General features: G+C 45.5%; 1 protein-coding gene across 2 annotated transcripts in view; it reads right to left on the bottom strand.

Annotated features, from left to right (window-relative positions):
• The window catches only part of SLC12A8 (solute carrier family 12 member 8), a 143,244-nt gene that overhangs the window by 106,881 nt on the left and 20,396 nt on the right, over nt 1-15,967 (bottom strand). For both annotated transcript variants that reach the window (XM_079767158.1, XM_079767157.1), the window contains exons 3-4: nt 14,830-14,976; nt 10,296-10,487 (exon numbers count right to left, since the gene is read on the bottom strand). In XM_079767158.1, the coding sequence (XP_079623284.1) occupies nt 10,296-10,487; nt 14,830-14,976 (339 nt within the window). The remainder of the gene's footprint in view (nt 1-10,295; nt 10,488-14,829; nt 14,977-15,967) is intronic.

Here is a 15,967-nt window from a genome sequence, read left to right as displayed (position 1 = left end):
TGTAGGTCACTATTATTTTTAAAAATTATCTAAAACTTGGAAATAAGAAAAAATGTAAGCCGCACACCTTTTCAATCACATGGAACAAAGGCTACCCAAGGACTACCTCAGTGAATGTATTTAGTTCTACTCACTGTTTGCTATTGATTGAATATATTAAATGTCCCAGAATTAGTGGTTACATGTTAACGTATAGATTTTTTCCCCAGCAGAGATGCAAATAACTTCTGCCCAGTGGGACAGATCACCCAAAAGGTTAGGGTTTGCTGTTCTATAAAACACTAATCCGTCTTGTGACTAACCCAGCAATCTTACCTTTACATTTATTTATGAAGTTGCCTAACTGTTAATTTATGGACTTGGTCTGTGTTCATCTAGCACCCATACCTAGCATCTCAACTGCTCGTTAACATCTTCCTGGCTCCTCCATTAACTGAGTTAGATAAAATCTTTCATACACGTTTACTTTATATTTTCCTGAGAGTCACGATTTTAACTTTTAAAAGAGACTTGAAACACGATCTTAAGTAAATATTTGAAAATAACACCAGCCTCACTTTCCATAATTCCTCAGCCTCCTTTTCTCGTCAGCGTCATCCCCCACCATCCCCCAGGAGGCGGGTCACTCACAGCTCTGCTCTGGCTGTTCTCAGAGGGAACGCATTCTATTCAGGCCTCCATCCGGTTCCTCCTCTTCCATGAAGCCTCTATGTACCCCCTTTTTCTGAATAAATATGATGCTGACTACTGGTGCCATGCAATTAATTCTCTGGCCATATTCTGTTATTTAGTGCATATACGTTTTTCTCCCCTTCACCACCAAGAATGCAAACATCTTAAAAAACAAATATTTTTATGCTGATTGCACCTCTTAAAATCCCTGCATTTGCTAAGTATGTTGCAAGCATTCAATAAACACTCTGCAATATGTTTACTTTATGAAAAGTACCCTGGGAAGCAGGAGCTGGTAAATTCCAGCCTTTTATATAAAGGCCGGAAGGTCATACAATTTCTGCATTTGCGGGGAGCTCACCAAGAGGCCCCACTGTTCACTGAGATTGGTTCACTAGACATACCAACGTTGTCAGTCTTCCCCACATTTGTATTCGGCATTTCCATCTATATTTGGGTAAAGGGGGAGGGAGCCCAGTAAATGTGGGGGAAATGCAATCATCTCTGAGAGGGAGACAGATGAAATGGGATGATAGATAGATGATAGATAGATAGATAGATAGATAGATAGATAGATAGATAATAGATAGATAGGTAGATGATAGATAGATTGATAGATAGGTAGATGATAGATAGATAGATAGATAGATAGATAGATAGATAGATAGATAGATAGACAGACAAGTATATAGATCTATGTTTCCTGCATTCACCTCAGAACTCAAACTTACTCTTGACTAAATACCAAGAGTGTGATGGGGATAATGGTGCTAGTTCATCAGTATGTGGGCAGGTCAACAGGATTCTTCATGGTCAATTGTGTCAGAGATTTAAAAAAATTGATAAAAATGTGGTCATGATGATCATCTATGTGGGCATCTCCTTCCCGGGCATCCAACGTCTCTGACATGCAGAGGAGGACAGCCCAACTTGAACATGACCATTTGCATCTGGAGCTTCCAAACCGATGGCTTCTTTTTCCAGCTGGAGAACAAAATTTGCTCACATGAAGTAGGCCACGCAGTAAACACTGCCCTCTCTCAGGTTCACACCTGAAATCACTGTTTAGCCCAAAGAGGCCAGTAACAGAAAAAAGAAAGGCTCTTGAGGATGCGTAAGAGAGCATAGGGGTGAGGAGCACAGACCATGGAACCAGACTATGTAAGGCCAAATCCTGGGACTTAATAAAAGGAAATACAAAATGAATGAAACGGGAAAATAACAAAAGAAAGGACACAGTGAACAAAAGCTGATCTTTTCAAAGATCAATAAAATATAAGAATGAGAAAAGGAACAAACCTACTCTTACAGAAGAGAGTAAAAAATGAAGACAAGATGCCCTGGCCGGTGTGGCTCAGTTGGTTGGAGCATCATCCCCGTGCACGGAAAGGTTGCCAGTTCAATTCCCAATCAGAGCACATACCCAGGTTGTAGGTTGGGTCCCCAGTTCTTACAGGAGGCAACCGATCAATGTTTCTCACATCAGTGTTTCTTTCTCTCTTTCCTTCTCCCTTTCTCTTTCTCTAAAATCAATTTAAAATATTTTTTAAAAAGAACAAAGACAATATAAACATGCCCGACATGATGGTACATTCACATTATACAATACCAAGTCACTAGTTTAAAAGCATGGGCTCAAATTGGCCTGGTGGGATGTCCATGACTTATTATGTAAAAAACTCAGCCAGGGAATAGAGCATGAAATCTGTCCCCATTTCCATAAAAGCAAGCAGCACTTCAAAAGTCCATACACGTGTGTAGGTGAGCATGGGGGAAGGTGCCCTGACAGGACACGAGGCGGTCACATGGCTACCTCGGGAGTGTGAGGGAAACTCACATGTTCTTTATCTCCACTGTGTTAACTGGTTACAAGGAATATAATTCTGTAATTTTTAAAATAATTTTATGAAGGAAAAACAAACATATTAAGAGCACTGTTCTGTTTATGCAACAACGACATTTGGGTACATACAACACAGTGCATCCACGTGGAGAAAAGCAGCCCAGGACCCGGGTTCCCTGCACCCAGCTCCCCACCAGCAAACCCAGACTGGCCTGAGCACCGCCTGCCCTGGGAGGGGGTGGACAGCGACCACTAACCCGTCCCCAGGGCGATCCAGCCACCCCGAGGTAGTGCACCTTCCAACCATGACTCCTCTTCGTTGGAAAACATCCTGTTGGTTTGTTTGATGGATAAACATCCCCCGAGTTTATCATATTTTTAAAATATTTTTATCTCCTCTTAACGTTTATCATCACAGGCATTCCTTTTCCCTGTTCATTCTCCACAGAGAAACTTCTAGCCCTCTGGCACAGGAATCAGGGGTGCCACCTCCCACTTTAAAGAGAGAGGGTGACCTGTTTTCAGGGTGTGAAACTCCCCTCCAATCTATTTTGTTTAGAAAAACCGTACCTCCACAATCACAGGCATTCTTTGTCTTTGAGAACCGACCTGGACGACCGGGGCTGCCCCTCCACAGGCCTGCCCTCCTGACACAAAATCCCTGGTTCAAGGTTCGAGTTGGTTGACCCTATGTCCCCACAGTGGAAACCTCAGGCTTTTGTCAGGTCTTCCCTTGTACTCCACTGCTTTCGCTCAGGGTCCAGCACAGGGCACGGGAGCCACTAACAGATACCGTTAGACAGAACGGTACAGGCTGAAGCTGGATATCTGGTGTGTGGGGTAAAGAAGCCCCGGGTCCACAAAGGTGAGTGGGGCAGGGAGTGAGGAGGGGCTTCCGTTCACCGTCTCTCCCATGGCCCAGGGGTTTCGTCCACACAGCAGGCCTGCCATCAACCTCTCAGAGGGACGGCAGGGAAGGGTTTGGGAGGTGCAGAGCAATGAAAAATGTTTGCAAGTTTTAAAAATAATTATTTGGCTGAAACCGGTTTGGCTCAGTGGATAGAGCATCGGCCTACAGACTGAAGGGTCCCAGGTTCGATTCTGGTCAAGGGCATGTACCTTGGTTGCGGGCACATCCCCAGTGGGGGGTGTGCAGGAGGCAACTGATCGATGTTTCTAGCTCTCTATCCCTCTCCCTTCCTCTCTGTAAAAAATCAATAAAATATATTTTAAAAATAATAATAAAATAAAAATAATTATTTGAAGTATTTATATTTTCTACATTTTAATGTTCTAGGGCAAGCATGTCAAACTCGCAGCCCATGGGCCGCATGCTCACAACAAATATTTTTGCTGCCCAGCCAATATAAGGTATGTAAGAAACGTTTTAATAAAAAATTTGTAAATTAATTTTTACAATATCCTGTTATACGTAACTAGAGGCCCAATGCACGAAATTCATGCAAGGGGCTTGGCCCCTGCCGCCACGGTGGCTGCCTCTGCCTCAGTCCCTGCCCGCCACGGCAGCCGCCTTCTCTGCCTGCCCCCTCCTCCGCCCCAGCCACAGCAGACGCCTTGGCCCTCACAGCCCGGGCTTCGTCTGGAGGGTCATCCGGAATGATGTCCAGAAGGACACCCGGTCTAATTAGCATATTATGCTTTTATTGTTATAGATTATTAATAATGAACGACAACGTTCACTAATGATTGATTACTATAATCGTTTTGCATTTATTTCCCTTATGCACCTTATGCGCAGGCACACCATTTCTCTCCACTAATACTGGCAGCGAATATTTTAGCAGCCGATTGCCACATCATTAGTCTTGTACTGACTTGTTTGGTGTGTGCAACAGGAAATATTTCGCTTTTGGAGAATAAAAAAAATAGGTTTATTGTGTTATGCTTATTAATTTGTGCAGTTATTCAGTGTCTGGTAAGTTAATGTTCAAGAAAAAATATTTATTTTTATTAAAATGTTCTATTATTTTATGTTAATGATTACTTTTATTTCAGCCCTTTGTATTCAGCATATCTCTATTGAAATAAACCTATGTTTTTATGAAAATTGAAGCTTTTGTTTTTTTGTGGCCCACATAAACTTAAACCTTGTTTATTTGGCCCGTGTTAGCCTTTGTGTCTGACATGCTTGTTCTAGGGCAAAGGTTTACAAACTTCACCCCACTGGCCAAATCCTGCTCTGCCTGCTTTAGGAATAAAGTTTTATTGGAACAGAGGTGTGCCCATTTCTTCAGATTGTCTGTGGCTGCGTTTGCACTACCACAGCAGAACTGAGTAGTGTGACAGAGACATATGAGTTACAAACACTAAAATTTGCACTGGCTGGCCCTTTACAGAAGAAGCTCGCTCACTGACCCCTGTTCCAAGGCAAACAGGCCATCTGCTCTGGAGATCATTAAAAATCAATAACTCCCTGAGCAAGAATGCCCCGAAATGAGGGCATGAGGGGTTCACAAGAATTATTATTACTTCTTCTTTCAAACTCTGGAAGAAGAAAGATCTCAAATCAATGACCTAATCGTCTATCTCAAGGAACTAGAAAAGAAGAGCAAACTAAACTCACAGCAAATAGAAGAAAACAATAAAGATTGAAGCAGAAATAAATGAAGCAGAGGCGAAAAAACCAATAGAGAAAATCATCAAAACCCAATCTTGCTTCTTTGCAGACAAACCTTTGATGGACTGACCAAGCAAAACAGAAGACTCAGATGATTAAAATCGGACATGAAAGGGAAAACATTACTACTAATCTTACAAAAACAAAACGATTATAAGGGAATCTGTGACATACATGCCAATAAATAAACTAGATTAAATGGGTAAATTCCTAGAAACACACAGAATACCAAAACTGACTCAAGAAGAAAAAGAAAATCGGGATATGCCTATAAAAGTAAAGAGAAAGAATTTGTAATCAGAAACTTCCTACAAAGAAAAGCCCCAGACCAGACATCAAGGTGAGGGCTGGAGGGGCAGCTTTGTCCCAGACAGAAGTGCTGGCAGAGGCCATTGTTCCCTTGATGAGCCCTCACCCTGCAAGCACAGGTGGGCCCCATATCTGAGTCTCCATCAACCTGGCTAACACTGTTCACTCGCCCTAGTGATTCCCTGAGACCCCGCCCCACCCAAGAGTTTACCCTGGCTTTTCCATACAAATGTCCTGTCTTGGTTCAAACTGCCAACTTTCCTGAAATCTCTCAAAGGCTCGCTCACAAACCCCAAACAAGCAGCATTGGCCTGAGCATGCCCCACATCTCTCGCTAAGTAACCCCAGACCCGGCACTAGTGCAGCCAGCCTGGGTTTGTAGCTTAGCCTCTCTTAGACACCTCTAAGCCCAGCACAGGCGGTACCATCTGCCGATCACTTTGTAGCTCACCAGGTGGCCCCAGGCAGAGCAAAGGCAGCAGCTGACCTCGGCCTGCACCAGATTCCCTCCCAAAAAGCCCCAGAACCAACACACCCCATGGCCAGCTTCAGATCATAACAGAGCGTCACTTAACCGCCTCCACAAGTGACACGCCCAAAGGGTGGACTCGGCAGGCACCAGAGCTCCGCTAAAGTGATTCCTGCTCCCTGGGTCAGCCCCTGCAGAAGGCTACTTTGTTATAGTCACACCCAGTCCTCACAGCCAATCAGCTTAAGGGTCAATCCCTCCCATTGCCATGCCAACAACAACCAAGACTCAACTACAACAGGAAGGAACATACAACCCACACAAGGGACTCACCTGGAGCACCCGGCTCGAGTGGCTAGGGACTGCACCACTGGACCCCACCGGACACCTCCTACATAAGGCCACTCCACCAAGACTGGGAGATGAAGAGGCTCTACTTAATACAAAGAAACAAACACAGGGAGGCAGCCAAAATGAGGAGACAGAGAAACATGTCCCAGATGAAAGAATAGAACAAAACTCCAGAAAAAGAACTAAACAAAATGGAGACAAGCAATCTACCAGACACAGAGTTCAAAACATTGCTTATAAAGAAAAACAAAACAAAAGCAAAACACACATTAGTTATAAGGATGCTCAATGAACTCAGCGAGAACTTTAGCAAAGAGATAAGAGACATAAAAAAAGGAGATAGAAAATGTAAAAAAGAACCAGTCAGAAATTAAGAATACAATAACTTAAATGAAGAATACATTAGAGGGAATCGACAGTAGATTAGATGAAGCAGAGGATCAAATCAGCTATTTGGAAAAGAAGGTAGCAGAAAACACCCAATCAGAACAGGAAAAAGAAAGAGGAATCCAAAAATCTGAGGATAGTTTAAGGGGCCTCTGGGATAACATCAAGCACACCAACATTCACACCATGGGGGTACCAGAAGGCAGTGAGAGAGAACAAGGAATTAAAAACCTATTTGAAGAAATAATGGCAGCCAATCAATGTTTCTTTCACTAACCTGCTGTAGAAAAATAGACACACAAGTCCGGGAAGAGCAGAGAGTCCCCAAAAAGATGAACCCAAAGAGACGTCATAATTAAAATGGCAAAGGTTAAAGACATAGACAGAATCTTAAAGCAGCAAGAGAAAATCAGTTAGTTACCTACAGGGAAGTTCCCATAAGAGTGTCAGCTGGTTTTTCAACAGAAATTTTGTAGGCCAGAAGGGAGTAGCACGGAATATTCAAAGTGTTGGAAAACAGGGACCTACAGCTAAGATTACTCTATCCAGCAAGGCTATCACTCAGAATCAAATGGCAGATAAAGAGCTTCCCAGGCAAAAAAAGAAAAGAAAAGAAAAGAAAAAGCTTAAGGAGTTCATCACCACCAAACCTGTATTATAAAAAATGTTAAAGGCACTTCTCTAAGAAGACCCCCCCCCCCCCCCCGCAAAAAACAACAACAACAAACAAACAAGATAAAAGCCCAACCTGGTTTGGCTCAGTGGATAAAGCATCGGCCTGCAGACTGAAGGGTCCCAGGTTCAATTCCAATCAAGGGCACATGCCGGGGTGGCAGGCTCGAACCCCAGTACGGGGTGTGCAGGAGGCAGCTGATCAATGATTCTCTCTCATCTGATGTTTTTATCTCTCTCTCCCGCTCCCTTCCACTCTAAAATCAATAGAAATATTTTTTAAGAAAAGATAAAAAACATGGATAATAAAACGGCAATAACTACATATCTATCAATAATTCTTTAAATGTAAATGGATTAAATGATTCACTCAAAAGACATACGGTGGCTGAATGGATAAGAAAACAAGACACATACATGTGCTGCCTACAAGAGAGTCACTTCAGATCAAAATATACACAGACTGAAAGTAAAAGGATGGACAAAGATATCTCATGCACATGGAAACCAAAGGAAAGCTGGAGTAGCAATACTTACATCAGACGAAATGGACTTTAAAACAAAAGGTACAACAAGAGAGAAAGAAAGAACCCAGCAATTCCACTTCCAGGTATTTATCTGAAGAAACCCAAACACTAATTACAAAAGACATATGCACCCTGGCTCAGTTGGTTGGAGTGTCGTTCCGTACACCAAAAGGTAGTGGGTTTGTTTCCTGGTCAGGGCACATACCCAGGTTAGGGGTTCAGTCCCCAGTCAGGGAGTGTGAGGGAGGCAGCCAATCGCTGTTTTTCTCTCTCTTTCCCTCCCTCTCTTTAAGATCAATTTTTTAAAGAAAGACATATACATCCCCATGTTCATTGCAGCATTGTTTACAATAGCCAAGATATGAAAGTAATCTAAATGTCCATCAATAGACAAATGGATAAAGAAGTGGTACATATATACAACTGAATATTACTCAGCCATAAAAAAGAGTGAAATCTTGGCATCGGCAACAACATGGATGGACCTAGACTGATTATGCTAAGGGAAATAAATCCTACAGAGAAAGACTAATACCATATGATTTCACTTATATGTGGAATCTAAAAAACAAAATAAACAAAACAGAAACAAACTCATAGATAAAGAGAACATTTTGATGGTTGCCAGATGGGAGGTGGGTTGGGCGGATGGGTATAAAAAGGGAAGGGATTAGGATGCACAAATTGCCAGTTGTTAAAAACAGCCGCAGGGATGTGAAGTACAGCATAGGGAATCTATATATATAAAAGGCTAATATGCAAAGTGTCTCTGTGGGAGTTCGACTGGGAGACTCGGAGTTCTATTGCTCGCTATGATGTGCACTGACCACCAGGGGGTGGTGCGGAATGAAGGAAGGCCCCAGCCGGCAGCTGGAAGGCCCTGATCGGCCCTGATTGCCAGCCAGGCCTAGTTACCCTACCTGTGCATGAATTTCATGCACCAAGCCTCTAGTATAGTCAATAATCTATAATAATAAAAGCATAATATGCAAATCAACCGAACGCCCTAACAGCAGAACGACCATCCGGACAACCACGCTATGACACACATGGCGCCAGGCCAGCCAAAGTGGGCGTGATGTGATTGGTCGGGAGGCCCCGCCATTGCCCCACGATTGCCCCACAGAGGGAGGCCCAGGCCACTGACCGATGGGCTGTGGTGGATGGGCAGGGCCTCCCTCTGCGGGGCGATGGATCATGGGGCTCCTGGACTGTGAGAGGGTGCAGGCCAGGCTGAGGGACCCCACCCCAAGTGCACGATGTATGGTGTCAGATGGGTACTAGACTTATCCAGGCGATCACTTTGTAAGTTTTATAAATGTCTACTCACTATGTTGTACACCTGAAACTAATATAATGTTGTATAAAAACTGTAATTAAAAAGTATAAAATTATTTAAAAATAAATAAAAATGACAATGGCAACAAAAAAAAGATCTTTCTCTAGTAAAGGCAAGTGGTTTTTAAGAGTGCAGTGACATTCTGTGTGCCTTCCATGCATTGGTCCTACACACACACACACACACACACACACACACACACACACACAGCTTTGTGCTGTTGGAGAATCAGATGTATTTATGCTAAAATACCCTGCCCCTGCTGCTTAAAAATAAAAGAAACAAAACCGATGCTTTCTTTGAAGAGACTCTTGTAGTCTTACTTAGACAAATTCTTTTCATTAAGCTGTTTTTCCAACCACCCACCACCCTTTGCACAATCATAAAAGCCTTTTCCATGCTAAGAAGTGCCAACAAAGAGCTGCTGCTTAATGTCTGCACTTGTTTCCTCTGTATTAGGTCGCCATCCCTGTGTTCCGGCTAAAGAAGCCTCGTATTTCTCCCTGCTCGCTGGTTTTCTGACAGCCTCTGGCCACCCAGCAACGTGGCCTCCGCATTAGTATTCTCCTTCTCAGACAGGCGTCCACACAGGGGGCTTCCAGCCTCCTGGGAAGGCCTAGAGCTATCAGTGCACGAGAGCTCCAGCTCATTTGAGAAGTGCCTACTGCAAGGGAAGTCCTCTGGCACGGACAAGATCTCCCCTCCTCAGAACAAAGTGCCCCAGGAACCTGGGCTCCGGCCACTGCCGTGCACTCACATCCCTAGAATGGGCAGCAGGAAAGGTTCCAGCCCAGCCTCTGCCTCCCTGTTCAAATCAGGACTCCATGAGGCAGGCCTGGTGGAGAGCAAGGACCAGTGACTAAGGGTCAGGGCCTGGATGGTGGGCTGGGCTCTGCCGCTGAGTTCCCTTTCAGAGCCACAGTCTTACCATCTATAAAATGGGGGCAATTGTCCCACCCTCATCTCTCCCCAGGTCAAGTGAGAATGTGGTTGAAGAAGATGGTGGCAAACAGTAGGCAAGGGAAGAGATGCCACACATGCTGGAGGCCTCGGGACACAGTTCCCCTGCCCCAGCAGCCCGGGCTCACCTGTCCAAACACATAGAGTAGCCCAATGGTGCCTCCAGTCTGCCCGCCCAGGACCGAGGAGATCATGGAGTAGACGCCACCGCTGCCAACGCCACAGTGCACCCCGACTCCGATGCCAGACAGCACGGTGACGAGGGCCACCAGGATGACGAAGGACACCAGAAACATGCCCATGAGCACTCCCGTGTTTCCCTGCAGAACAACAAGGAGCAAGGTCAGGGGTTAGGATAAGGAGGCCCTGCCAGATGCAGCCCCTCGAAGGTGCATTGACCACCTCTTCCCTCCACCCCAGAGGTGGGGCAAGTGCCGTACCACCAGTAGTAAGGCCAGATGAAGATAAATGTCCTTGCTTCAAATTTTTCAGTGACTTCCCATCATCCCCCATAGAGTAAAGTCAAAGCTGCATAATACACTGATGAGGCCCCTCCTACTCTGTCCCCTCTCCCCTCCCCAGTCCCTCTCATGCCTTTGCCAACAACACCCCCCATTCACTCTGTGCCCCAGCCTGAAGTCACATGTTCTCACCCCAGCACCCCTCACCATGCTGATCCCCTGCCTCGAATGCCTTTCCTGCTCAATTCCTTGCCAGGTTCCCTCCAGCATGTCCTTTCAGACTCAGTGCTGAGGGGTTCCTCCTTCAGGAAGCTGTCCTGTACCCCTGCTCTGGGCCCCCACAGCACCCACGACTTAGTGCTCATCACAGTGCTTATCACACCGCGTCTGTCTCCAAGTCAGTCTTTCCCTCTGGGCTGTGAGCTCTGAGGGAGCAGGATTATGTTTTGTGCAGAGTTTCTCATTTTGCTGATTTTATATTTTTAATGAAATTCTATCATTACTAACTTTTTCCTTTGTGTGTGATTTTAAATTGTCTTCACGTGATAATAAAATATCCTGCACCAATCTTTAAGTTTCCATGACAAAACTACCACGTTAACATTTTCCAAATTATAAATATGCTGCCAAATTATTCTTTAGTTACTATTGTCTATTTAAAAAATCAGTTGGGCATGACCTCTACCTGCTTTAATTGTATGCCATCTCCTAGAAGCTCTACCTGATTTTTGGCATCTCACATTTGCCTTTTCTTCCACGATCAAATATAATTTTTCAGGTAAAACTAATGTCAGAACTGAAACATAGGTCACTTTAGGGCAAAAGTATGTATTTGTGTGGTAGACGCCTCAAAGACGGCCCCAGTGATCCCCAACTACTGGCACTCCAGTCCTTGTGTAATCGCCTCACCCTGAGTGTGGGCTAGACCCAGTGACTCACTTTTAATGAAGAGAATATTTCAGAAGTAATGGGATGTCACTTCTGAGATGAGGATGTAAAAATACTGTGGTTTTGCCACGGCCAGTGTGGCTCAGTGATTAGAACACCAGCCGTCACACCAAAGGGTGGTGGGTTTGATTCCTGGTCAAGGGCAAGTACCTGGGTTGCAGGTTCAATCCCCTACCTCAGAAGGAGCGTGTGCATGAGGCATCAATTGATGTGTCTCTCTCACATCAATGTCTCTCTCCTCTCTCTCTCTCTCTCTCTCTCTCTCTCCCACTTCCTCCCTTTCTCTCTCTCTCTAAAATAAATGGGAAAAAATATCTTTGGGTGAGGATTAACAACAACAAATTAAAAGACTGTGGCTTTCTTCTCGGGTGCTTGCTCTCTCACACTCGCTCTCAGATTTCGGCCCTGGGAGAAGCAGGCTGCATGGAATGAGGCAACCTTGTGAAGAGGCCCACAGGACAAGGCCGGTCAACAACTACACAAGTGATCTTGAAAACGGTCCTGCCCCAGTAGCACCTTCAGATGAGACTGCAGCCCTGACTGACAGCTCAACTATGACTCCATGACAGACTAAGCAGGAGGCACCCAGCTCTTGAACACAGAAGCTATAACATAACATAAATGACAGGATGACATATTCCTTGCTCTAAGCTGCTAAGTGTTGGGGTCATTAGTTATGCAGCAATAGATGGTTAATACAACTTATGCTTTCACTTTGGGGATAGAACTGACACGTCTTGATAGCCAGTTCTCAAAAAAATAACCCACTGAGAGGGTTCAGGGGAGGCCCTTGGACATCAGAACAGAGAGAGGCTACCCTTCTCTCCTTCCACCATTCCACAACCATCCCCTGCAGGAAGCAGAACCCGTGGCCCAGGCTGTCACTGGCCAGGCCTTACTCGGCCACAGTGGTCAGCTGATGGGCCTCCCTTGGACACAGGCTGGAGAGATGCTGGCAGTGAGGTGGCCCACAGGAAGGGGCACAAACAGAGGTCAACCCCAGACACCTGAGACTGCCGCCAGGATGACGAGTCTGACCTGGAGACTGTGTTTTTGTAAGTGGGAGCCCCTGTAAGTTTGGGACAGGGGTGAAGGGCATGAATTCTTAGCATCCACACCAGGGAGGTGGCTGACTCGGCCCTAAGCTTTCCACGCATTAATAAAGAAAAAATCCGACCCACACTGGATATGGTTAAGGCTGAACCCTGGGCCAAGGACTTTTTAAAAGGATGCTTCTACTTTATTTTTAATCCTCACCATTACAAATATTGTATTCTACAAGACCATAGTTAAAATTCTTTAGTGTGGTATATCAATTTAAATACACATAAGGGCTAGGTCAAAAACATCAATTTTGGGCTCTCTGATATTAAATTAAAATTTATCTGAACATATGAAGGATGAAACTTAAAAAACCTAAATGATAAAAAGTTCACAGTTAAATATTCATTGATACGTCTGTTGCCTTTATCATAAATATATCATTAAGAATGCAACTATTTTTGAGTCTGCAAGTCAGATGTTATCAAACTGCAATATATGACCCATAATCCTTTTAAATATTTAATTCAAAGACCAATTGGAAAATTCAATAAACTTTAATTTTCCAAATGTTCTCAGAAAGAATTATCAGAAGGATCCTCCTGTTACAAAACACAGTTGGATAATCCATTTACCTCAAATGAACCTTGTGTGTGTGCTGTGAGCTGGCAATGAAAGACTCTGATCTTTTATGGACTCGAAGCTCAGGGAGTCGGACAAGGGCTTAGGACGGTCTGACCTAACCCAGGCCTCCTGAGGGGGCTAAGAACCTCACCCCCCCACCCCAGAATCTGCCTATGTGGTGGTTAGTTTTATATATCAACTTGGCCAAACTATGGTGGCTGGTTGGTCAAGTGCTAGTCTAGAAGTTGCTATAAAGTATTTTTAAGATGTAATTAACATTTGTAATCAGTTGACTTTCAGGAGATTTCCCTCCATAATATGGGTGGGCCTCATGCAATCAGCTGAAGGCCTTAAGCGCAAAGACTAGGGTTTCCCAGAGAAGGATTTCTGTCTCCAAACAGCAACACAGAAATTCTGCCTGCGTTTCCAGCCTTTGCACTCAGCCTGCAACTTCAGTTCCCACTTGAATCTTGCTTGTCCTACAGATTTTGGACTCGCCAGCCCCATAATCATGTAAGCCAATTCCTTAAAATAAATATCGCCATCACCCCCCCCCCCTTTCCATATATACATATATTTATATGGAGACACACACAGAGAGAGTTATATGGTTTCTCTGGAGAACCCTAATACATTCTACACCTTGAATGGCCCCTCTCTCTTTTCACCTGTCCAGTCCAGCTCACCTTTCAACACCTGGTTTAACCACATCTCCAGGAAGCTCCCTGGACACCTCAGCAACCTTATATTCACAGTCTTTTCCACTCCTGGAGATTTAATGTTGCTTTGAGAACTCTCTTGAATTCCTGATGTAAAATCTAACCACTATGGCTGTTAGCTCACCAGGGAAAGGAACAGGGTCTTATATTTTGCAATCTAACTGGCATGTAGTGCCTGACACACAGTAGGTGCTCATCAGTGATTCCTGACAGACTGGCCTTTTGTTCTGAGAAGCCTGGTGAGTTCACTGAAGTCCGAGGGAGACGGTACCGTGTGAAGGGCTGATACCTGCTCAGGACACACATCTACCTGGAAGGTTGCAGGATGCTCTCACAGGAGACATAAAAAAGAGGCCCTTGTTCCATCTACAGCGGAAGACAAACTAACCCCCAGGGTCTCATGCAAAAGGTGTGCCTCAGCTAATCTGGCCCTGAGTGCAGGCAGGATGCACCTCTGACCAAGCCTCCCTGTGCACGGGGCGTAGCGGGGGAGGCAACCACATGGGTGAGGAGCTGGTACCACCAGGAGCCGGCACCAGATGAGTGGAAGAATACCAGGAAAGCTGGAGAGGGTCACACTGCAGGCAAACTTACCTCTCTCTGACCCATCTCTAGTTCCCCTACGATGTGCCCCGAATACCGCGCTCATATTCAGTAGTTAAGTCCATGGTGAGGCTGGCATTGAAACCTCTGTGGGAGGCCTATCTTAAAAGCAATGTAACTATTCCATGTACGTGCTTCTTGCTTCATGTTTCTGGAGCATCTGTGCTTCAGGAATCCGTTGCCTGCACCGGGGATGCCCCAGAGTGACAGAGCTTCCCATGTCACCGGCCCACAAGAGACTCCAGGGCCACCAAGCCATCACTCACCACCAGCCAGCCGGTCCTCAAGAAAAGGACGACCCCAAAAATGTTGATCATGCAGGACGTGAACACGCCATCCCAGGTCCCGAACAGCACTGGCTCCCATACGAACAGCTGGACCTTCCACCAGGGCTCGGGCTGGGCCAGGACCCCCTGGAACAGAGCACAGAGTCAGCTCAGCACCAGGGAGGGTCAGGGAGGGGGAGGGCGGGAAGGGAAGTAGATCAGGAGGAGGTAGGAGAACTCAGCTATAAAATACTCCCATCTTATGCCCACCGAGCAGGCTGGCATGCACACAGACAGAATCTTGAAGGTTGAGTTGTGCAAAGGGTCCCTGTTCTCTCCTCACGGCAGCGATTCCTGTACCATGCGTAGCAGAGACTGGTGGTTCAGCAAACATGGTCTCTTTCCTTCTGGCCACTCCGCAGGAGACATTTCCCAGTCTCCTTGCAGGGAGGTGTGGCCTGTGACTGAGTTTGGCCCCGAGGATACAGGTCAAAGTGCTGTTGCCACTTCTAGGTGAGAGTGGGACTCTGGTTCCCGCCCAGGCAGTGGTCATGAGCTCTGGGTAATGCCACTGTCCCTTACAGCCCTCCAGTCCCGGGGAAAGCAGCCTCCAGCACCTCCTAATCTTTGGGCAGCCTTACGTTACATCTTTTGCTCCTCTGGTCCTTCTAACACCTCTGTGATGAATTCTGTGTATCACATTCCCTGTTTAAAATACCTAGAGTGGTTTCTGTTTTCCCGACTGAAGAGGCTTCTAATAAGGCATCCTATTGGCAGTTGTCTAGAATCAGAGGCTGATAAGAAGTTGAACAGTCACCTTCCTCATTTCTCCAATTCAAAAATAATGAAGGCACTTACGGAACACTCACATGGAAACTCTACTAGAAAGACTAAACCTTGTGGAAATACTAAAATGATCTTAAAACCAGGAGCAACTCATGCTGCGAACTGCTCCCACAGCGGCTTTGTAATTAAATCAGACGTGAGCGGAGTCCTCCGACACCCTCAACGACAGTGACTCTCCCCGGGGAAGCTCCGAGAACCACTGTGAACCCGCGTGCAGTGCGTCTAACTGCTGTGTGCCTGTGACCTATCAACACGGTGAAAGGGCAGAGAAACCACGAGGGCAGGAGCGTCT

The sequence above is a fragment of the Cnephaeus nilssonii genome (assembly GCF_951640355.1).
Source record: "Cnephaeus nilssonii genome assembly, chromosome: 3".
NCBI lineage: Eukaryota > Metazoa > Chordata > Mammalia > Chiroptera > Vespertilionidae > Cnephaeus > Cnephaeus nilssonii.
This window is presented reverse-complemented; position numbering and strand designations above follow the sequence as displayed.